This window comes from Macadamia integrifolia, chromosome 5 (assembly GCF_013358625.1).
Source record: "Macadamia integrifolia cultivar HAES 741 chromosome 5, SCU_Mint_v3, whole genome shotgun sequence".
Taxonomy (NCBI): Eukaryota; Viridiplantae; Streptophyta; class Magnoliopsida; order Proteales; family Proteaceae; genus Macadamia; species Macadamia integrifolia.
Window position 1 is genome coordinate 22,472,931 of NC_056561.1, and position 24,730 is coordinate 22,497,660.

The 24,730-nt window shown below is 38.2% G+C and overlaps 1 protein-coding gene across 3 annotated transcripts; it reads right to left on the minus strand.

The window, feature by feature from the left end:
* Positions 1-748: 748 nt before the first annotated feature.
* On the minus strand, positions 749-24,427 carry LOC122079475. Of its 3 annotated transcripts, none has more exons than XM_042645989.1 (10): positions 23,508-24,419; positions 23,134-23,245; positions 22,711-23,055; positions 20,717-22,551; positions 20,539-20,624; positions 20,227-20,445; positions 13,585-13,713; positions 3,385-3,753; positions 2,771-2,886; positions 749-1,120 (listed from the first exon to the last, which is right to left on the minus strand). In XM_042645989.1, the coding sequence occupies exons 1-10, from the start codon at positions 24,147-24,149 to the stop codon at positions 1,017-1,019; spliced, it is 3,957 nt and encodes a 1,318-aa protein (XP_042501923.1). In that variant the 5' UTR covers positions 24,150-24,419; the 3' UTR covers positions 749-1,016. The 3 variants fall into 3 exon arrangements, with proteins under 3 accessions (XP_042501923.1, XP_042501925.1, XP_042501926.1); XM_042645991.1 differs by having other exon boundaries at positions 22,711-23,031; positions 23,508-24,418; XM_042645992.1 differs by lacking the exons at positions 749-1,120; positions 2,771-2,886; positions 3,385-3,753 and adding an exon at positions 3,762-4,120 and having other exon boundaries at positions 23,508-24,427.
* Between the last annotated feature and the right edge of the window lie 303 nt (positions 24,428-24,730).

Genomic DNA, 24,730 nt, shown 5'->3' on the forward strand with positions numbered 1-24,730 from the left:
TGGACATTCCAGAGCAGTCGCTTCTAGGGTTTTTGGGACCGATTCTACAAGACCGGTTCAATCCCTGATTCCGAGTTTAATACCCTTGCACATATGGCTCGTAAGCATTTTCACTTGAATAATTCTCGACCATCGAAAATATAAAGGAAAATGTGCCAGCAAGGTTATATAATTGAAAGTGGCCCCAAATAAGCCACCTGAACATTATTATCATTTTAATGAATTTCCCCCAAAAATACATGCAAACTACAATAGAACTATAGGAGATTTTTTTATCCCAAGGTTGGTGAACAGTAAGGGTACGTTGCCCTTTACGGGACCCTTTCCTAAAATTTACAGAATCTGCAGCTCCAGTATGCAACTTCAGTAAAAACAGGGAGCTGGTTTCCAGTACGCCCATAGCTCAAAGTCATTCTATCACCTTTGATTATCTGTTTGGGACCTAAATATGGTGTTGTTCATATCATCATTCTATCCATGTCACAATTCAAGACCAATGTAATACCTATGTCATTACAGCTTCAAAAGTATGAAAAGTCTAAGAAATTCAAAGAGACAGGGGACTATCTTTTGATCGACTGGTTTGAAATGTTGACCAGGGTAGTTTGCTCAAGGGAAGGAAAACCATGATGATATATCAGAGACATATCAGAGAAATCTCAATCTCAAAACAGAAGGAACAAAAACACATTTAGGCATGAACTTTAATGGAAGGAATTCTCTGATCTGTAATGGCCATTACGAGATCTATCCATGCAAGTCTCTGCTCCATTTGAAGTATATAGAATTATAGATTTCTCATTATACAAAATATACAATTTTTTTTTTTTATTACCTGACCAAAAGATTACAGTTACAAGTACACTGCTCAATGCCTTTAGTATAAGTTTGTGTTCTATTTTCTTCCCCTTGATCTATAAGATTGTCTTCCATTCCAGCTAAATGACCCATTGTAAGTGATGAAGCTATTGGGAGATGGAAGTGGAGCAACTTGGCTTATTTATAGCCCTATATTACTAAAACTCATTTAACGTGTGTAGATAAACCTGCAGCTGGCATTCTTCACCAGCTACTGCAAACACACCTGACCCAGAATCAGCTGCAATAAGTGATACCCCACCTTGCATGGGAGACAAGAAGAAACAAAGAGTCACAAACCTGAAATAAACAATTGAAGCTTCACTCTATTTTAACCAAAAATACTTGTACATCTGAATATAATTAGATTATTAGCATGTCTCTGGAGGTTGATTAGTAAGCAGATGACAAATATATATATATATATAATGTAAAGAGATTAGGGTTATGATTTAACAATCTGTGGTGGCAGATGAACAGTTCTCACTTTTTAGTTTCAGCAATCAAAGCTTGGTTCTGTAAGTGAAAATGCAATGTAGTAACTTTCAGCCAAGATGCAATTCCCCACGTCGAAGTACAGAAAAGTACAAAACATGGTTGAAAAGACCAATTTGCATCTTTTGTATTTACAGCTGAAAGGGGAAAAATTCAATACATGTTGAGATGAGACCCTACGCTTGACATGTTGCTAGTCCAACAATGCACTACCTATTCAATATTCAAATTTACAGGATTAACTCTCCGTGTGACTCAGAATGGTTCTCGAACCAGTGTTTAGAAACCCGGCCTAGACCAAGTGCTTGGATAGACTGGACTGTTGACCAGCAACGCTTTCAAGTCAGCTACTTTCCTGAACTGAAATACTCCATGAACCGGACAGCAATTCAAAGCCTCTGGATTTTTAGAGAACTATTCACTAGGTTGGTAAAACTAGCCCTGATTACATAGTTATAACAAATATATGGCTTAATTTAGTATCTTTTTTTGGGTGGGTCAACATTCTTGATTAGTGGGCCATTAATTTCCTACTGGTTGATGGATATTAGTTAGCCTTTTATCTTTTTTGGTATTAGTGAGCCCTTATTAATAAAGAATCACATTTAAAAGGTTTAAGAAATTAATTTAATGGATTATAAATTTAGTAGTTTCAAACTTTCAAAAAGTGCAAATCTTTTAGAAAAATAAATCTACACTAGATGAAAAAAAATTGGTATGTGAATAGTAGGATTAACTATATCATATTACTCTGGAGCATATAGGGTAGTCATGAATTAGTTATCCATAAAGAGCATAATAAATCATGTACTTTTTATCTTTCAACCTGGTCATCCAAGATTCAAACTGGTTCAGAACAAACCGATAACATTTTCAATTTTGAACCTAGGTTAAGTACTGCTGTGAAGTCATACTCAAATGCCTCTGTATTTCTGTCACACCAATGAGCTTTTCCATAAGAAAATTCCTATGCCAATATGATTGGATGAGTTTTAATTCCACATCACTAGCCCTGAATGGTCAAAAAATAATAGTTTCTCATTTACCATTCATATATGCAATTTATAGACCAACAATGCTATTTATGGCTGCATCAAATCCATGCAGTGATCCATTTGCTAGTTGCTTGACAGATGGAGGCACATTTGGAGTTTTGGTAGTATTAACAGACCAACAACCAAAAGAAGCCAATCCGGCAACACAGAAACTAGATGCTGGAGAATGATTAGCATTCAGATTATCAACTATTTTCAATCTCCAGGAAATCTAACCGCCCTTTCACTTGACAATGAAATTTGTTTAAATACTTGGGACTTTGAAAGAGAAGTCAATGAGATTAATTGAGTTCAGAAGCAGAAATTTGGATGACAAATACCATACTAGCATAAATCTTATATATGCTATATCAGGCAGTTACCTTTGACATGATGCAGATCAGACAGCTTTGCTCCTGTAGACAATTCCCACACATACACAAGCCCATCACGTGTGCCAATGATCCCACGACCAAATAATGCATCAGCGGCAGAAGCTCTGCAAAGTAAGTTTTAACCTTCAACCTCCTTTACCAAGAGTAGTAAAAGTTTCATCCTAGTCCGATCAATGATTCCATATACTGAAGTATGAAATGAATATGTGGAGTATCCAAAGGATTATCTTCACTTCAGAGTTTTAGCAGAAGCATGTTCATGCACTTCAGAGTTTTAATTATATCAGTGCTTCTCTTTTCCATTTTTTATCCACTACTGAGAATTGTGCTGCATTTTCCATTCTGAAAAATAGAGTGCTTACTTGGATTTTCTTATCAAGTGAGCAATTAGTCTTTTATTCGTGGGGAGTAAATAAATGGAATTATCAACCAAGTCGACTGTGGTCTAAAAATTGGAGCTTGTTTGCATATGATAAAAAAGCATTTGCTAGGCAGATAAAATCCAAGACAAGTAAAATGTTTATTACTATGAAGAACCACAAGCATTGCAACGTAATGTAGTGTATACGTAAAGTTTGAAGGAATATAAGATTTGAAATAACCTTGGATCCAATGGGCTTCCAAAGATCACAATGTTATTCACCAACAAAACTAGCCTCCAACATCCACCTGGAGTTGTCTGGCTGCCTTTTGACCTATCATCCTGTTGAACCTCGGGATTAGAATCAGTCAAGACAATAAGCCAGATGGCTATATCTTCTCCATTCAGTAGAAGAGAAATGTGGTCTTCCCCTGCCCCTGAAAACCAAACCTCCATAGCAGCCATAATCTCTCTGACTTGCTCCTCCATGTCAGTATTAGCAGTGTTAAAGCCTCTTTGCGGCCAGTTGAACAAACCAACTGGAATGAATTGAAAAATTGAACTATTTGGAGAAGAAAACCTCGATAGGAGGGTGCGTTTGGATATATCCCTGATATAAATTAAAGACAATGTTGCCAAACACTAAATGCAGTTTACAAGAATTACACAAATACATCAAGAAAGGGAGGGGTAAATCATAGAATACATAAATGCATTGCAAGACAAAAAGGAGATGGGAAACCAAAATAAATAGCCACTCAAAATGTACAACAAAAGAAGATATAGATTTTAATTCCATGAAACTGAGCCCCATAGAGGGATAAAGCAAAGACATTCCATAAGTGTTCTTAGTCATGCCCGTCGGCTTGACGAAGCCACCCGCAACCTTCTGCAAGCTAATGAAAAACATCTTCCACAAGTTCTTGGATAAATTCATAGTGGTGTACCTGGATGATATAGTGGTCTACAGAAAAACACTGGAAGAAAATTTCAAACTTGGTCATAGTATGCACGTGTTGTTTTGCTATTGTAAATTTCCAAGATTGTTTCTGAAATAGCAAATCTACTAGGTAATGGAAAAGAAATATGAATTCTAATGCATCATAGAACACACTTTCTCCAATCATTGTAATTAATAGGATCCCAAGTGCTATTGCAATCATGCCTTATGATATCCAGATTCCAAATCCTTTAAACTCTCCTTAAAGATTTCCTTGTGTTATAATTTTACTGATCATTCTAAAGCTACATGACAGCCTACGCAGTCAGTTACGGAATCCATCATTGATCAGACTCAGTATACTCCACTGAGAACTCAGTTTGGGATATTCGGATAGGATCCATCATCAGAAACTAGACAGATATTGCTCATTTTCCCCTCTAAACTTTTATAACTCATCAGCTATGGTATCCTGTTCTAATCATTCCATCAGGTTTAGTTTCCATGTATGCTTGCGCTGCTGCATGACAACATATGCCATCAGAGGATGGTGAACTTTTTGAAATGTTAGAGCATGTGATCAAAGTACTCTCATAGTTATTAAGGCGCTGGTAAGGCGACGCCTAGGCAGTAATGCGGTTGAGAGAGGTTAAGGTAGTAAGCCGCTTTATGTTGGGTATGAAAGGCGCCTTATGCTATAAGGCGGCTAAAGCGACACCTTATGGCAAAGGCGACCGCCTTATGGCTTTTTTAAAAAAGATTTGTTTTTACAACTGATTTATGAATATTCCAAAATAGACTTCAAGATTGTCAAGTGCATAAATTTTGATGCACATGAGATACACTGGATCAAAAACTAATGACTTAAAACTATACCAAAAAAACACGATATTCTCTCAAAACCCCAAATCGCTCCACAGCCGACGGTGAAGCACTCCAACGGTACCTCCTCCTTCGATTCTTCTCCGGCGACAACTGTTCTTCTCCGGCGGCCTCCGGCGAAGGTTCCTTCCCCTCTCTCCAGGTATGTTGTTTATTTTTTATTTTTCTGATTTTTCTCATCTTCTCTGTGAGAATTTTTTTTTCTCTTCTTCTTTCTTCTTCCTTCTTTCTTCTTCTTTCATCTTCATCTGTTCATCATAGTCTTACGACTCTCAAGTCTTAATAGTTATTTTTTTTCCTTACCTACGGTGAGACCATGAGAGTCCTAAGACTCTTGTTGACGTTGTGTGTTTCTCTTTCCTCTTGCGTCAGCTGTGAGTTTCTCATACCTAGCAGTTGAACATTATTGGGATTGATCAAAGTAGGGCCCTTACATATAGTAACGAAAAAATACTACGGAAATAATGGTTATCGTTTCCCTTTATGGAAGGTGAAAAGGATTGATTATGTTAATGAGAATGAGATCCTTTCCTTATGTCTCATTTCCTGATAATTGATTTAAATTATTAGCTCTTAATTTCTCCATTCTTATGCAAGTTCAGAGTGCTTTTCAAATTCCCGTGTGGGTAAAAAAAAAACCTTCTTTCTACCATTGCTGGAGCTATGAAAGTTTCTGGGTCTGAGATTTTATTCCAGAAGCCCTGGTGAGGGTCTTGTTGCTGTGGTTTTGCCTTACAATCGAAGTTATTCATCTTGAGGCCAAATTGGGTAGGCATTCCACTCTTCTACTGGTTATTGTTGAGAATTTTACAAATATTCTGTCAAATTTCCACAGGCAATACTTGTGGCATTAAAAGCTTGAGTAGTACAAGTTTTAAGTCTGGTGCTTTAGTTTTGGAACTCCGTAGAATCCATCCTATCCAGTCTGGTGAATATTTATTTAGCATATGAGTAATAGGATTCAACTAGGATTTGAGTCAAATAGAATGGTTTTATAAAAAAAATTACACAGGAATGCTTTAGTCAATAAGGCGACGCTTTATGCCCGCCTTATCGCTAAGGCGCTCTGAAAGACCCTCTAACGCCTTCGTAGCCTTACCGCCTTAATAACTATGAGTACTATCTGGCGTAAGTGAAATTGCCAACTTTCTAAAGGCCAAGCTCAGAGTGGTGCAGAACCAAAGGACAAAAAGAGGAAGAGCAACAGACCAGCAGCAGACTAGGGTCAAGACAGGACCAAGATTGGACCAGAACTGGACCAGAAAACTGATCCAATCGACTGAACCACTTCAGTGTCCAGATTTGTTGAATCATTCTAGTCCACAGTTGGAATCTTATCTGATCAGCCTAGATCGACTGAACCACTTCAGTGTCCAGATTTGCCGAATCTTTATAGTACACAGCTGGAGTCTTATATTTGTACCCAACAAAAAAAAAGCTGGAATGTTATCTGATCAGCCTAGTCAACAGTTCAAATCATGGGGGCTTCTTCACAACATATTTTCTTTATTTATTTATTTTTTTCCTTTTCTTTTTTGCAATTAGCTAAGCTGGATTAGGATACTGTAAATCCAGTCCTCATTTCATTCGGTATTCTTTATTTAGTCAAAGTTCCTAGTGACTTTCCAAAACTGCTGGTCGATGTGTAGGTTCTATTATTTTGTTTCGGTTTGTTTTCTTTATTATTTAATGACCTAGTTTAGGGCTGCCAAATTAATCCAATCGATTTACAGGTTTAGAGTTCAATTATGTTTTCTTTGGTATAAATATATGTAATAGGCTACAGCCACACCCATGATTTGATGAATGAGTGAGAGCTTTGAAGCTGTTACAGGATTGTGGATTTCAGTCTTTAAATCTATGGATTCAGGTGAGTGCTACTGTGGATTCAGTAGCATGTTCTGTTGTATATTCAGAAGGTGAATCAGGTGGATTCCTGATTGGTTATTCCTCTCCCTATCTTCTAATTTCTTGTAAAATCAGTTCAGATCTGTACTAATCTATAACCCTGTAGTTTCTATGTTTGCTATTAAGTTTGGTTTCAGGGTATTCTTTGTTAGCACTTTAATACTGATCTGAATATTGTTTGAAGCTGTCTTATCCTTCCATTGATTTCTCTTGCTGAACTATAGATATCATTCTCTGTTTTAACACCCTGACATTCAGATCAATTTCTAGTTTCCTACTTCAAGTCTATGTCAAATCTCTATTTTCTGATTCTAAATTATGGTCATTGTTTATGGTTCTGATTAATGTTCAATATTTCAATATTTTCTTCACTTGAAACTCTGTTCTAGAACCTGATAATCTGCTATCGAATTTGCTTTATTGCCTTGGTTTTCAAGAATACTATTTCCTGAAGGATTCATTCATTGAATTCAGCAATCAGATTTCAACCAAATTTGACTGAGATATACTCCCCGATAAGAAGATCATTCAACCTTAACTTCTGCCCTATCAGACCTAGTTTGACTGAGTTATTTGGTTTTCACTAATCTGGTATCTCTGTGATTCTGGATTCTCCCGGGTTTTCTAATCCTAATTCCTTAGGCACCTAGAAATCCCACAACAGAGGATTTGGTCTTGATCCAGCCTCCTCTATTGACTGTCGGAATTTGGAGTAAAGGGCAACAGGGGATGCAGCAATCAGATTTCAACCAAATTTGACTGAGATATTCTCCCCAATAAGATCATTCAAGCTTAACTTCTGCCCTATCAGACCTAGTTTGACTGAGTTATTTGGTTTTCACTAATCTGGTATCTCTGTGATTCTGGATTCTATTGGGTTTTCTAATCCTAATCCCTTAGGCACATAGAAATCCCACAACAGAGCCTTGATATCTGGTCTTGATCCAGCCTCCTCTATTGACTGTCGGAATTTGGAGTAAAGGGCAACAGGGGATCATCCAATTGATTCACTGGCTCTGCTTCTGTGGAGTTCATAATAACTGACAGATATTCACGAGGGTAGGGCCTGATCTTCCTCTCTGAACCACTCCCGTTGGAAGATGACTTAAGAGTTCGGTCTTAAGCTCGTGATAACTGAAAACTCTTCAGGAGGGTAGGGCATGATCTTTCTCTCTGAACAATTCCTGTTGGAAAATGACTTAAGGGCTGTCCTAGGGGTTTAATGCACATTATAGCCAATGCAATTGAATTTAAGTTATTAACATTTTGTTTAATTTGTATTTGGTCATTGACTAGTTGTTCTTTCCTTTTCTCAACATAATTATCACATATAAAAATCAGGGGAACAAATGGAAAGATCTGGTATTTGGACATGTTGCATTCCAACCCAGCTTCAACAAACATGGTAGCCTAGTTTGCATTACAACTAGTTTTCATGTTCCTTTTCATAAAAACCTGATTACAAAACTGGCTGGTAGATCTTGAGAATAACATCAGTCCTACTAGCATTACCTTTCCTTTTCCTTTTCAATTTTCATTTGTTATTGACAAGTAATTAGTGATGACCAGCCGCCAAGACCCACAAGAAATGAAGCATAAAGCTATGAACAAACACAGCAAACTTTCAAGTGATGTTTAAAAGTTTGATGTAGTTAAAATGGCCAAATAGGCTTAGAAAAACCTTACTTCGGGCCATGGATGGGTTCTATAGGCCTTTGGTCACTTGTTTATGGGTCGCTCTTAGTTCAATGATTCACCGGCCACTATTTTATATTTATTGTATTGATCCTTTATAAGTCCATAAAGTGGGGGTAAAGTTTGTACACTAGATTAGTGCCTAAACTAAAGAACTTGGAGTAGATGAGAATACTTAATATCTTTTAATAGTTCTGTTTTGAGCATAGTTGTCATGGTGTCACCAAGGTGGCGATTTGGCATCCTGGCTGAAAAAGAAGTTCATGGCAGTGCTACGATTTACGTGACTCACAAATGGCGGTCGCCATTGGCTGATAGGCGTCACCATGGCACCGCCATGGACGCCAGGTCATGCCTGATTCACTAGGTGGTCAATTTTTTTGTAAAATGCAGGGTGATTTTCATAGGGCTATGTTGATTTTTGATGATTTGATGTTGCTTAATGGTGGTTTTATATGTTATAGGGTATATATTGTAGGCTTGTAGCATGCTAAATAACTTTAGAAAATAGGGAAAATAAAAAAATAGCATACTAAATAACTTTAGAAAATAAGGAAAATAAAAATGACACATGGGCGATTTGACCGCCATGGCAACGCCATAACAGGCGATTCATCGCCAAATCAATTAGCCACCCCTCCACCGCCTTGGATAGATTTGATGCCATGACAACTATGGTTTTGAGACTAATACGTTACTGTAAAAGAACAATTAAGAGTCATTTTATGAGTTAGTTTAGAAAATTAAAGGGTCTTTATTTTTTTTTATTTTTTTTGGATAAATGGAAAATATATTAAGGAAAAGAGCAGAATACAAGCTAAGCCAAACTGACTAACCAAGGGTGGGACCCCAAGCAACGGGAATTAAACATCTATTAAAAGATGATACATCAAAAGCCAAAATGAGGACAAATCAATAATCAAAAGGATGTTACATAAAAATTGGGGGAGGGAGAAAAAAACTATCCAAAAGTTGACACATCGAAATGGGGGGGTAAGCGGAAGGTCCCACGAAGAGGCAAGATGCCTATTCCTTGAAGTGTCAAGGCTTGCACTTTTATTCGGAAGGAGCCTATTTCTGATCTCAAAAGTGATGACTTCCCAGATTTACTCAATAATATGCAATGAGGGGGTCCATCTTCTTTTGTTCCTTTCCCACCAAATATGATGAATCACAACGGCAAAGGAAAGTTTACCAATATGATCACAGACTAACTGACAAGTAAAATTTTCAAAACCCACCACCATTTTCTTTGACAGGGAAGAATAGTTCTATGATGAGGCCAACACTTTAACGACACCCTTCCAAACAGATTTAGAGAAAGAGCAAAAAAAAAGAGGTGATCCACATCCTCAAGAGAATTCCAACAGAGGCAACAATTTGGAATAGATAAATTTCTTTTGAGAAAAAAATCTTGAGTAAGGAGAAAGTCAAAGCAAACCACAAAGTAAAACTATACCGAGAACAAAACCAAGCAATATTCTACCAGGGAACTTTTCCAGATCTTGTTCTGATCAGACTCCAAGCAAAGCTAGAGGTAAATTTTTTAAAGGAATCTAAAGTCCATTGAACTAAATGACCACTGCCCCTAGGTCTCGTCAAAGAATTTGAAAGACTAGATTAAACCTCAAGTAAACTGTTGGAGGTCCTAAGACCAGGCCACCAAGTTCCATCTCTAATAATGGAAGAGGCATTTGCCATTTTATCAGAGCCAGCATCATATCTGATACCCCATAGGGATGCCAGTTATCAAGCCACAAAAAAGTATCAAAACCATCACTAATGCTGGAACGAATAGCATCTCTAACAAGGTGTAAATACTTAAGGGTTTCCTGCCGAGCCATGAAGCATCCAAAGGGCAAGTGGCAATCCAAATAGAATTTGATTTAAGATATCTTGAATATAACCAGTTAATCCAATTACTATCCTGTCTAGACATAATACTCCAGATGAATTTAATGATGCCAAGTTGAGCTATGGAAAATAACTTTGGAATCAAAGGGTTTTGAGATAAGTAGAACAAAGACGGAGTATATGTTGTGTAACTTTAGTCACAATAGAACAATTAATGAAGTGGTAAATATTGATGAGAGGGAGATTCCAAAAAGTGATTACCATCTGAGCTCAATCATAAGTAAAGAAGGTGATATAGAGGATGATGTAGCTTAAAGAGCTAAGAAGTGTCATATAGATAAACTAAGTGTAGCGGAGATGAGGATATTGACATTGATGTGTGGCTAAACTAGAAAGGATAAAGTAAGGAATGACCACATTAGAGTTGAGTTCAGTGTAGCCTCACTACGAGAAAGTCATTTGAGGTGGCATGGCAATGTTTAACGGAGGCCTTCGAATGTTGTAGTTCAAAGGAGTGATTTGGTTAAGATTGAAAGATTGAAAGATCGAAAAGAGCCAAGGCAAGCCTAAAATAACATAGCCTAGGTATTCTACCATGTATGAATTTGAATAGAGCTGATTGAAGGGCAAGGATCTATGTAGTCGACCCCATTTTATTGGGATAAGGCTTTTTTGTTGTAATGGTTGTGTTTGAAGTAGAGAGGTTTGTCCAAAGTATTCTGAGTGAGATTTTTTTAAGGCTAAAGGAAAATTTTATAGGACTGTCATCCGACTGGCTAAAATGCATGGGGCAGAATGTTGGGCAGTTAAAAAGTGGCCTATAAATAAACTAAGTGTAGCAGAGATGAGGATTTTGAGATGGATGTGTAGGAAAACTAGGAAGGACAAAGTAAGGAAGACCACATTAGAGTTGAGTTAGGAGTAGCTCTGATCTATGATAAGCTACGCAAGACTCGTTTAAGATAGCATGGCCATGTTCAACAGAGGCCTTTGGATGTTCTAGTTTTGAGGAGTGATATGATTCAGATTGAAAGAGCTTAAAGAGCCAGGGCAGATCTAAAATAACCCTAGGAGAGGTGATGAGAAAAGAAATGCATAGCCTAGGCCTTCTACGACATATGATATGGAATAGAGCTGATTGGAGAGCAAGGATCCATACAATCGACCCCATCTAGTTGGGATAAGGCTATATTGTTGTTGTTTCTCCAACATAAGCTTGATGGATATGATCCTATCTCTTTATACACTACTATGCCCACTCCACTTCTATTACCTTTATCTCACTATACTAAGTTTAAATTCGTTCAACTCCTTAGCTCTTTTACCCTTCCATCTAGTCTTTTGAACACATACTATGTTTATCCTTCTTCTCACCTCTTAACATCTATCAATTCTAGATTAGTACCTCGAATTTAGTGAATTAAATGAGATACATGTGGACATAGGATAGTTCTACAAGACAGCAACAAATAGGCTTATGGGTTGCAAGCCTGCAACAAGCAAGACATGGACCATCTATGCTCATGAATCTCCATGTCTAAGTCCAAACAAAAGGCTGTGAGGATACTAGTTTACAGCATCTTTACTGAACCAAAAATAGTGCCAAGCCACAAGTCAACAAAAAGAGTCCACGAGAGCTGGAAAACTCAAGGAGAAAAGGCAAAACCAAGTAGAAGTTGCTAGTAACCAGAAGTTTGATTCCATTTGGACTGCCTCTACTCCTTTGGATGCCTCTTGGGCTTGGAAGAAGATTCTTAGACTTAGGAACCGTGTTTCTAATTCTATCCAATCCTCTATTGGTAATGGGTTGCGCACCTTGCTTTGGCTTGATAATTGGCACCCTGATGGAGTGCTAAATTTAAAATATGGGGATAGAATCAGGTATGATGCAGGTTATGATAGGCTAGCAAAGGTATCTTTCATCTTAAGGGATGATCTTTGGCTACCTGGCCCTAGAAACTCAACTTCTCTCATTGAGGTTTAGAGGGAGCTGCAAAGGGTTTGTTTAAGATCTAGAGAAAGCAGGGATGTTGTCCAATGGATTGCTAATTCTTTCAAAAAAAAAATTCGTCTTCTTCTGCTTGGGATTTGGTGAGATCGAGAGGCACGCCTATTCCATGGTCTAGGTTACTCTAGTTTTAAAATTCTGTTCCTGGCCATTACTTTACTGATTGGCGTGCTTTAACTTATTCTCTTCCTAGCAAGGAGTTTCTTACCCCAAGAAATCTATCAATCCCAAATTGTTGCCTAAATTGGAGTTCCACTGAAAGTATTGACCATTTATTCTTCTCTTGCCCCTTTTCTAATGATATATGGAAAGGTATTCGTAGACAGTGTTGGTCGATCTGTAGAGTTATCCTCCCTTTTGACAAAGAATGAAGGTGGGTTCTGAAAACATTCAACAAGAAAAATTCACTTGGTATTCTAGGCAAGCTGTCTTTCAATGTAATGATTCATCGCATCTGATGAGAAAGGAATAAAAGGGGATGGACAATATCATCGCGCACCATTGAGAAAATCTAAGACACTATCTCATTTGAGATTTGTAATAAACTTCTTCACAATTGTGTAGTGTGCCTTGACTCGATTAGGAATAGGCATCTTACCCAATCTTGGGATTTGCCTCTCATTGCTCCCCCCAATCTTGATGTATCATCTTTGTCTTTTGTTTTCTCTCTCTCTCTCCCCCCCCCCTTTAGGTGATTGTTTTGTCCCTCTTGGGTTTTGTGTTCCCCCCATTTTTGGTGGTGTTTTTAGTTTTTTTAGTCAGGGCATTCCCCTTGGTTTGCCATATTGGCTCGCTGCCTGTCTTCTTTTTTTCCATTTTTAATATAATTTCTATTCACCCCCCACGCGCAAAAAAAAAAAATAGAAGTTTTGACGTTAACAACCTTAAAAGCCAATCATTCAGCTAAATAATCTAATTAACAAAAGGACCTTGTATGTGACATGCAGCAATCTGAACAATACTATCCAACTTGCAAAATAACTCAAATATCAACTCATTCTATTGGTGAAAATTGCTAAGCATACATGGTTGGCAAGTGTGAATATGCAAGGTGAAGGAAACAATAAATGAATAGGTAAAGAAGATTGTGGGATCCTAGAAGAAAAGAAGAATAGAAAATCAGACGGCCTTGTAACATGGAGAATGCAACATACCATAAACCAAAGTCTCCAAAACCATTGTGACCAACAATTAAAGAGCCACACTTTGAGATTCTTTTTAATTCCATTACACCAGGAGATGCGCAATCAAAACTTTGTAAACTGAATTCTTCCACCTGCTCACTATAAGTGCAAAGCAAGACAGAAAAAGGGGGGAAATCAAACAAAAAGTAACCACCAAGAGCAACAATGTAAATGTTGAAAAACATGGAGCAATAGTTAAACAATATATCCAGAAGAATCAGAACTTAAATCCATTCAAATATTTAGGTTAGGAATTGCAGATTTTTAGCAGCTCCTGCTATCAGATGTTTCAATTGAGACTTCTGCAGCTACACCACACAAAGAACGGTGAATGCATAAAACACTTCAATTCTATAATTGCTAAAAGTTCTACCACATGTATAACAAAATCCATCCTATCAAAGCATATTTTCTATGACATCTCCTTTAAAATGAAACTGGAAATCTCTGGAGACATGAGGGCAAAATAACATTAAAAAGAAGCTATCATCAAATCTATCTAGTTTGTCCAAAGGTTCACTAATTCACATTCATAAAACAAGGAACTAAAAGTCTCGCCTCTTTCCATATACCCACTACACTCTAAAAACAGAATGCACATCTGGCCAATGCTTATTCGATGTTGATGGCAAACAATTCGAAAGGAAACTCATTAGCCTATAATAAGTGCAATATCAGAAAACAGGATGAAGGTAACTGTTAGAATATGTACTTAAGTGCCATGAGTGCACATTGGTCTTTTCCCCCTTCCACCGACCCTATTTAATGAGGGTTGACAAAAGGGGGCATACTTGTAATTTTGTATATCTTTTGCTTATTATAAATAAAGGGCTTGTGTGGTCAATTGGATCAGTCGAGCATTTTACCCCATTCATGCTATTAACATGGTATCAGAGCTAATTTTCTGATCTAGGGTTTTTCAGCCTTCTCTTCTCCTTTTCTTCCAAATATCGCAAGCCTCCATCCTCTCCTTCCTTTGCCTCCCTAATTCCCCATAAGGCAACACTAATGAGGCGATTCATATCTCGTTGTTGTCCTACACATTACCTCAATGTTTTAGACCCAAAAGCCCTATAAGAATTGATTAGGGTTCTTCCCCTCTCTATGATTTTTTATTCTTCCCTTCTTAGAGTATGTCTATCCCTACTTTTAAGAATAAATCTCCACCTATTGAAGATCAATTTGGAGGACTCATCACTACTTACAAGATTGAAGCCCATCTTCACTTGCGATTCCCAAAAAATTAGGGTTTTCTCCCACAACCCTGATCCCTTGTATTTTGGGGTTCTCTCCCTCAGAATCAATTGATATTTGGAGGAGGCCCTCCTCATCCTTATAGAGAAGATTGACCTGTGGCCCTATCTGCCAAGGTTGTGTGTGTGATCCTTACCTTCATCCAAAGGTAGGGTTTTCTCCTAAAACCTAATTTGGCTATCTCATCAATTCTTCATCAGAACAGATACATTTTGGAGGAGTGCTTCATTACCCTTACAGGGCAATTCAATCCAAGTTCAAGCCCTTTCTGACAGTTGGTTTTGAAATTTTGGTACTTCTCCCACTCATTGGTGATTTGTCCTCGGTACAATCATGTTTGAAGTAACTACTACAACCTCAGGATCTGACGAGCCAAGTCATAATGAATACATACCTTTTGGTGCTAGCTTTGTGAAATTGGAGGGAAGTAATTACCTCTGGTCCGGATCTACCTACCTTACTATTGCTGGCAGATGTCCCACTAGACATATCACAGGAAAATCATAGAATCCCTCTGAAGAGGGCACTGCCCAGGGCAAATGGATCACTAATGACTCTTAGTAACGTCTTTTTGTACATATCACAGGCAAATCACAAAATCCCTCTGAAGAGGGTACTGCCCAAGGCAAATGGATCACTAATGACTCTTAGTAATGTCTTTCTCGATTAATTATATTCATTAATCTATTCTAGAGGGTTCTTGTCGTTAGAAACTGCTTCTCAAATCTGGGCTGCTGCCGTGGAAACCTATGGACAAATAGGGAATGATGGTCATATATTAGATCTTCGCAAGAAAGTCGTACCACTACTCAGCAGGACCTCTCTATGTCGAAGTACTATGTTGAACTACTCAGTCTATGGTATGAGCTTAACCACTTTGCAGACTATCACCCTACCTATTCTAAGCATGTGGACAAAATCATGGTGTATGATTTCTTAGCTGGTTTGCATATTGAGTATGATCAAATTCATGTCCATGTACTTAGCAGATCTCCCTTCCCTACAATGGAACAGTCCTTTACCCTAGTTTATACGGAGTGTCATCTAACTCTATGCTTCATCCTCCCACTACTAAAAAATCAGTCCTACAGACTGGTTCCACTCCTTCTGAAGGAGCAACCCAGCTAAGAAATGTGAACACTACAACAAGCCATACCAAGGCACTACTAACACCACCAAGGAGGTGGTAAAATGTGAACCAACAACAAGCCATACCATACCAAGGCAATATGTTGGAAGCTTCATAATATGTTGGAAGCTTCATAGAAAAGCAACTGATTTTGAAGCTAAATGTACTCGTAGTAGATCCAAGAACAAGGCTAATCAGGCAAAAACTGTTGACACACCATCTACAACTGATATTGGTCTCTCCTAAGAGGAACTCCAAGCTTTCAGGTGCATGCTCAAGGCTTCTAATTTATAAGCTCCTGCCAATTTAGCCCCTTCAGGTTCCAACTTTGCTCATTCAAGTATCTTGTTTAGTGATCACTGTGCATCGGTAGTCTCCAATACTTGGATCATTGACTCTGGTGCCACTAATCACATGACCAGTTCTTTCAGCCTCTTTCACTAGTATTCAGCCACCTCCGGCAGAGAGAAAGTTAGGGTCGCAAATGGTACCCTATCATGTCTCTAGAAAGGGTTCTATTCAGTGTTCTTCATCTATCACATTAAACTCATCCCTAATTTTACTACTAACCTACTATCCATTAGTACCTTTACTAGGAACTTAAACTATAAAGTAACCTTTTTTCCTTCCCACTGCATTTTTTAGGATCTAGTAACAAGGAAGATGATTGGATGCAGTAAGGTGCAGGGTGGTCTCTATTTGCTTGATGACGGTTGTCACCCTAAAACTGCGATTTATACTACCTCTCATTAGCTACACTCTATCTCCTTTGATCTAAGACAATGCTATTGTCATTTAGGACACCCTCTACTTGGGAGATTATATCTTTTATTTCCGTAATTAGTTAAGCAATGTAATAGGGATGACTTTTTTTATGCTTGTACTCTGGCTAAATAAACTCGTTCCACTTATTTTCCAATAAAAAAAGTTCTTCAATTTTCCATTTGCTTCATTCTGATGTATGGGGTCTGTCTCATTGGACATCTATTTATATCTTTCATTGATTGTTACTTTTGCACAGTGGGTGTAGATGATGCAACACAAAAGTGAAGTGCTCAGTTGTTTACAGCGCTTCCATAAGATGATTCAAACATGCTCAATGTTGCTATGAAGATTCTTCATAGTGATAATGGAACAGAATATCTAGAGGGCCAGTTTCAGAAGTACCTGACTGATCATGGGATTCTACATCAAACTAGATGCATTGGTACTCCAACTCAAAATGGAGTGGCCAAACGTAAGAATCGGCATTTTTTGGACATTGTCCGAGCAATGATGTTTGCCAGACAGGTCCCATCTCAGTACTGGAGCGATGTTGTCCTCAGTATTGCCTACTTGATCAACCACATACCTACTCAAGTCCTTGATTCTCGACTCTTGTTGATGTCCTATAAGGGGATTCATCCTTTCGGGTTCCTCTGAAGACTTTTGGGTGTGCTTGCTATGCTAGAGAGCATCACTCACTAGGGAAATTGGAACCTCGTAGTATTAAGTGTATCTTTCTGGGTTATTCTCCTACACAGAAAGGATACAAATGTTACCATCCTCCTACTAGGCATACTATAGTCACTATAGATATTGTGTTTCATGAATCCGTTGGCTACCACTCGCCACCTCTTCAGGGGAGTCTAATATTAATAGTGAAGAGGCGATTGCAGAATTGCCGAATCTGCTTGCTTCACAAATGTATCCACCATCCTCCTTCGAAGATCTTGATATTTCGAAAGAGGGTGAGGGGACAAAGATTGATGTTCCAGCTCAGGGGGAGACAGAGACCACTATTCCAACTCAAGGGGAGATGCCTCCTATTCTTTCAACATACTATTAGAGAATCTCAGAGCCAGATTGATAATTCAACTCTTCAGGTGTATTGTAGGGGTCACACCAGAAACAAGCAACTTCAGACCACCACCACTACTACAACACCTTTGCACATCCCCTCGCCAGCTCTAGATCCACAGCCTACTGAGCCTAACACGTCATCAGGTACAAATCCTTCTGACCAACCTATTGCTCTTAGGAAAGGTATTAGGACTTGTACTCAACACCCCATATCCCATGTTGTCTCTTATGATACCCTTTTTCCCTCCTATCGTGCATTTATTGTCCTCTCTTTCTTCTGTTCGTGTTCTCTAGAATTGGCAGGAAACATTTACAAATAGAAAATGGAAGGCAGCAATGGTGGAAGAAATGGAAGCCTAAAAAATAATGATTCATAGGAACTTGTGACTCTTCTTCCTAGAAAGAGACCAGTTGGATGTAAGTGGGTGTCCATGGTAAAGCAGATGGCTCAGTGCACAGGTACAAAGCTAAACTTATGGCTAAAGGGTTCCCTCAAACATATGGAATCAACTACTAGGAGACATTTGCACTAGTTGCCAAGCTAACTTCTATGTGATTTTTGCTCTCATATGTTGTAAATTTGGGATGGGATCTTTAACAAGTTGATATAAAGAATGCTTTCCTCTATGGAGAGCTCGATGAGGAAGTGTATATGGATATTCCACCAAGATTCACTAGTGAGGGAACTCAGGGCAATGTCTATAAATTTAAGTATGCTCTTTAAGGGTTGAAGCAATCACCTCGGGCATGGTTTGGTAGATTTCACAAGGCAATAACCTCTGTGGGGTATAAGCAGAGTAATGCTGACTACACGTCATGAAAAGGTATGATGATAGAGTTACAATTTTCATTGTCTATGTGGATGAAATCGTGGTGATAGAAAATGACAGTGCTAAGATTGGTCATCTCAAGAGATTTCTTGGCTGAGAGTTTGAGATAAAAAGCTCTTAGAACGCTAAGGTACTTTCTTGGTATTGAAATTGCTCGTTCTTCCAAAAGTATCATTCTTTCTCAGAGGAAGTACATCCCTGATTTGTTATCTGAGACCGGTTTATTGGTTGTCATCCTTCTGATACTCCTATGGAAGCTAGTACCAGGCTCAAGGAAAAGGAGGGTAAACCGGTGGACAAAGGCCGTTACCAATGGTTGATAGGAAAATTGATCTATCTCTCTAATACACGGCCTAACATTGTTGTGGCTATTAGCTTGGTAAGTCAGTTTATGCATGATCCGCATTCCTCCCATATGGAAGCAGTTAAACATATTTGGAGATACTTGAAGTCAACTTTAGGAAAAGGGATACGTTTATCTCCTCATGATCATTTCAGAGTTAAAGCCTATACAGATGCTGATTAGGCTAGTTCAACTAATAGAAAATCCATCTCCGGTTATTGTACCTTTGTTGGTGGGATTTTGTCACTTGGCGCAGCAAGAAGTAGAATGTGGTGGCTAGGTCCAGTGCTAAAGTAGAATTTCATGCTATGGCACAAGGGATTTTTGAGTTTTTGTGGTTATGCACACTATTATATGATATGTTGTACATGTTTGTCTTCCAATGATGCTCTACTATGATAACAAAGCTACTATTAGTATCGCTAATAATCCAGTACAGCATGACCATACCAAACATGTGGAGATCGACAGACACTTCTTTTTGGGATGCTGGTTTGATTTATATTCCTTTTGTTAAGTCTGGTGATCAGTTAACTAATGTGTTCACTAAGGGGTCAGTAGGGAAGGTGTTTCATTCATGTTTAGTCAAGTTGGACATGTGTTATATCTATGCACCAACTTAAGGGGGAGTGTTAGAATATGTACTTAAGTTCTGTAGGGGCATACTTGTAACTTTAACTCTCTTTTGCTAATTAATAAAGGACTTGTGTGGTCTCCTTGTAAGGGAGAACAAGCAACATTCTGCAAAAAAATTCTGTTTTGCTTTCGCACTGTCTCTAAAATCGCTTGTGCATATAAAGAATAGAACGTCAAGTAATCTAGTGTCCAAGTTCCATCATAAACAACTTTCAGCCCAAGTGTCTAACTGAAAAAGTTTGACAATGCATTGACCGGTTGCCAGAAATTATCAAATATATAATATGATAAACCTCCCTACTCAAAAGAGTTAGAAGCATGTTTGGGAAATCCAATAGCTAAAATAACTAGAAAAATGTTAGAGAAGAAGCACATGTTTTTTGTCAACTCCATTCTGAATTCATGATCCAAACATGCAGTCTGACTAAAAAAGTTTGACTATGCAATTGATTGGTGCCAGAAAGTACCAACTACATAATTTGATAGACCTCGTCCCCACAAGAATCAAAAGCAAATAAGGAGAAACCAGCATCTCCAATAACAAGAAAAATGTGACAGAAAGTAGATATTTTTGTCACCTCCATTCTGAATTCATGATCCAAACATGCAGAGTCCCACTCTCTCCAACAGAAACCAGGTGGCTGTTTCCACAAACTAGTATACACTGAATGTTTTCAATAGCTTTTAACTTGGCCACAACTGAAACATAACCAAGTTTTACGGCCACAACCTTAACAGCATTCTCCTCAAACGATTGTGAGGTACATGCAGAACACAAACAATGGATTCTCTGCTCCCTGAAAACGAATGCAGCATATTCCTATCAGTCATACTTTATAGTTTTTGTAGCTACTTTCTATAATTAATATACATAAAAAAGAATGAGCAACCTGCAACAAGGTGCCTTGATACCGTTCAGGAAAACAAGACATTGCCCATCTGGAGTAAATTGAAACCCATATCTCTCAAGTGCAACCTAGCAAAACAAAAATTGCATCAGATCAAATACTAAAGTGAACAAACAGGTCAGTCCTAAAAAATAGAAATGGAACAATACAACAGGCTTACTTTTCTTCCAAATGAATCTTCCAAAATCGGCAGCACAATTGATGAGTAAGCAAGAAAAGAAGGGTATCCTCTAATTGGCTCTTTAATTGGAACCTTGTAAATAAAAATGGTCCTAACACTATCCACCAAATGACCGCATAAAACACAAATATTGATATCATCTCCTTTGTTACTATAAAGTACAGAGAGAACTGGGCTTGGATGAACATAGCATCCAACAAGCGCAACAAACCCCTTTGACTTGTTTTCAGGCTCCATCTCCAATGGAAATGAACTATCCTGTAAGAGATTTCTTTTAAGTGACTCACCAAGAGAGAGAGAATTTCTACAATCATGCCTAGTAGAGTACTTCATGTGAGGGTGTGCCTGAACTTTCTTAGCATTATGTTCGCTACAACCAAAGAACTTCTCATCCTTTTTCTGGAACAACGATACCATATTACTGCACCCCATAAGGTTGTGTGGCTCAACCACCTCATTGGAAGCATCAGCTTGATGATTTTTCACATGGGAACCATAAGGATCGGGATGGCCAGATGCAATGGTGCATTTCGTGGCATGGTCAAACATTTTTTCCATTTGAGACACAGAAGAAGCAATATCAACTGATGTGTCCGTGGGTTTGAGATTAGCCTCCACGATATGCGGATCATGATGTTGTCCGTTAAGCTTGGCTTCATGTGCAAGCAAAACGTTTCTCATTAAGCAGTTATTTGAGTCACCCGTTTCACCAATTTTTGTATCAAGCAAAGCATCTTTGGCAGAACCTGTCCCAGGAAAACATACATCTCCAACATTCCTGCAAATTATACTTTCAGAAAGAGGGCCATTATATTTTCTAATTGAAGGTTCTTCACCTACTTTCTGAACAAAGTTGTAGTCACTGCCTGTTCTGGTAATTCCTCTTTCAATATCAACCTCCTCCTGTAAAATACAACCAGGACTCATTGCACCAATTAAGTCAGTGTCTTCTGTACTGTGATCCAAATATATATCAGTTCTTTGATACTTCAGAGTAGAACCACCTTTTTTATAATATTGAACAAGTTTTGGTTTAGGTATTTCACTAGTCATAATTTCCAAATTCTTGGGAGAAAAAGGAGGCTGAGATGCCTTTTCAAGATATGCGATTTTTGGAGAAAAAGTAACCAATGCAGGGCTATGTGCAGTCTCTTTTCTTTGAAAGGTAGAGTTTATTGGTGATTCATCAGCTCTACATGAATCCGATACTTTGGCATTCAACATTCTTTCAGCATGAGAAGACGGAGAATGACTGTTCACAGAAAAGGTTGGCAGAAGGACAGAGGCACCTTCTGTCTGGTTAGATACAAGCTTGAGGTCTTTATGTGCAAAACCATCCACCCTAGAATCAGTTTCAACAGGTAATGGATTCTTATCCCAGTTTTTGCAAGCATTATTTGACTCTTCAAGAAAGATCTCTTTGTTGGGAGACAAGCAACCTAAACAATAATCAGTGAGAGATTCTCCCTTCAACCTTTCATCAGGAGTTGTCAGTGCTTCATCAAAGCAGCTTTCCTTGTTTCCATCGGTTCCAACATGTAGAGACTCTTTCCCACCATCAACATGTTGAAGCTCCTCCTTGTCACTGTTTCTAATAAACTCTTGTCTCCTATCAGAACTTTCAAACAGTCCCAAAGTATCATGATTGCATACATCGTTAAGATTAGGTGCTTTATCAGCTTGAGCTAGATAAGAAAATGTATGCCTCTGGTTACTTGCATGATTCGAACATTGATCATCCTCAAAACTGTCTGGTATGACAGACATGAAATCTTCAGAACTTGGAATACTAGGCATTTGAGGAACAAGTTTACCTGTAAAAGATTATACTCAGAGGACTCAGACAAATGTATACCACAAGAAGTAAAGGAACCAAAGTGCTTGAATATAATATACTCTGCCACAAACTCATAACAGAATATCCCACATGACGACAAAAGTTTTAAGGTTTTAAAAGTATTGAACACTTATACTTGGAGATGCTTCATCGCGAAGATGGCTGAACCCATTACTTTCCTCCTGAATCTTCAAGTCAACTAAACTCACAGGAGGGTCACATTTAGTGTTAGAAATTTCTGAGCTTTGAATAGGTCTCGTTTTTCTCATTGACGTCTTCTTAAGTAGAGGAAGTGCTCGCGGGAGAAGAACTGTCATCATTGATTTGGTTAATTCATTCCCAACTGAATCATAGTCACTCTTCTGAGAATTTGAAGTAGATGTGTCCATGTCTTTTGCTGGATGTAATTCCCTTGTAGTCTCAACTACCTCATTTCTGACATTGCAACGACTTCCCTCTGGCATAGATTCAGTAATATTATCTGGCACATATTATTCTATTTTAATTAAACTTAAAGCGTAAAGAAGGCAACTGATATTGTATGTGCACGCAGTAGTACCTTGCTGAAGATCCAAGGTGTCAGAAGCACATAGATCTGAATCATTGACGGCTTTTGACTCTGTCAGAATGAGGGTTTCTCCATCGCTGGCTTCCACAGTTAAGTGGCATCCCTGCAAAAGATCAGTGAATGACATATCATGCTGTAGGAAATTAAGAATGTCCCCTTCTGCTGAAGATAACTGACTGGTACTATAAATTCAACCACAAAAACTACACAATTCCTTGGATTAACATGAAATCTCTTATTTTTTGTGCAAGGTACGGAAAATTTACTGCTGGCTCTAGCAATCCTATTCAGAAGTGATAAACAGCTATAAATGAAAACTATTCGACACTTGGAAAATGATAAAACATCAATAGATCAGTTCTTACAAGTCTGTCCTGCTTCAAAAACTCATTGTTTCTAAGACCAACAACCATCCTTGTCTCCAGGGGAAAGTCAGTTTCCTCTCTACAATTGTCGAAAGACGCAGATTCCAAGAGCGAACCATCTTTGACTGAGGTTGGTTCATTTCCCCTCTCAGTTGTAGTAGGCAGGTCCTCTGACGCAGATGAAGTTCCTTGACCTATATATATTTCATGGTCCACATGTGAAGTACAATTACATTTCTGATCGTGATGAAGCCTTTGAATCTCATGTTTAGTAGTTGCAGCCTCAGAACCATTTGACAAATGTTGAGGCCGGAATCTTTTAACTCTAGCAGCACTGGCATTTATGGTTGTCATTTTGTGTTTTCTACTTCGTTTCCCAGTAATAAGTGGCTTTTCCAAGTATGGCAGTAAATCAGGACATGTAAATGAGTCTGGAAACCGTGTTTCATGCTCTCGTGCAGAAGCATCATTGAAGAAACTGGCGAATGGCAAACTCTGTTCTGCTGTTCCATTTATATTGGCCACAAGCTCCCGAAGAAGTCGTTGGACAAATGGATTTCTGAACCCAAAAAGCTGTATGTCATCATAAAAGGAAGGAAACAAAGTTATGAAACTTCTGGGGGGGTTTGGGGAAGGTAACATCTCAGCCTAACAAAAATATTGGCTCAGAAGTAAGAACTCAAGCTGCTTTACAGAAGATATGCATGACTAATTGTAATCAATGAAATCAGGAATGCAAAATACCAATTTAACGTTTGACCACTGGGAACAAGAGGATTTTGAGGAAAAGGTAAATGCAGCATTAACTAGTCAATGCAACAACATCTCAAAACAATCTAACCGTAAATTTGATGTTTGAACCAATGGAAAACTAAACAGGTCAAACAAGAAATGCCAATAAGATAACAGAAAAACAAAAAATGTACAAGACTACCGAGCTTCAAAGGCAAGAGAGTTGAACTAATGTAGAACTAGGATTGACAAGTCAACCTAGTCCCAATGTTGCAGGATACTCTTGGAGAACATTAGATCAAATATCAGAATAGTTCAAAACAGATTAATAACAAGGATGAGATCAGATCTGAGATTAAGACTATCAATCTCAGATTATATAGGGTGTCAGAAATCAGAATAGAAGCAGATAATAAGGGGACTAATGGAATGATGAATTAGGTCTACGCAGGTTCTGAAAATTGCTAACAGAGTATGCAATTTTCTGGGCA

Bases quoted from the DNA above. Each gene is read 5' to 3' on its own strand.
- LOC122079475 (XM_042645989.1), bottom strand. From the start codon at position 24,149: ATGTTACCTTCCCCAAACCCCCCCAGAAGTTTCATAACTTTGTTTCCT. The intron at 23,246-23,507 runs GTAAGAACTGAT...GATCTTTTGCAG, and splicing joins TTTTGAAGCAGGACAGACTT to GGATGCCACTTAACTGTGGA. The intron at 1,121-2,770 runs GTAACTGCCTGA...CTCCCATGCAAG, and splicing joins TGATCTGCATCATGTCAAAG to GTGGGGTATCACTTATTGCA.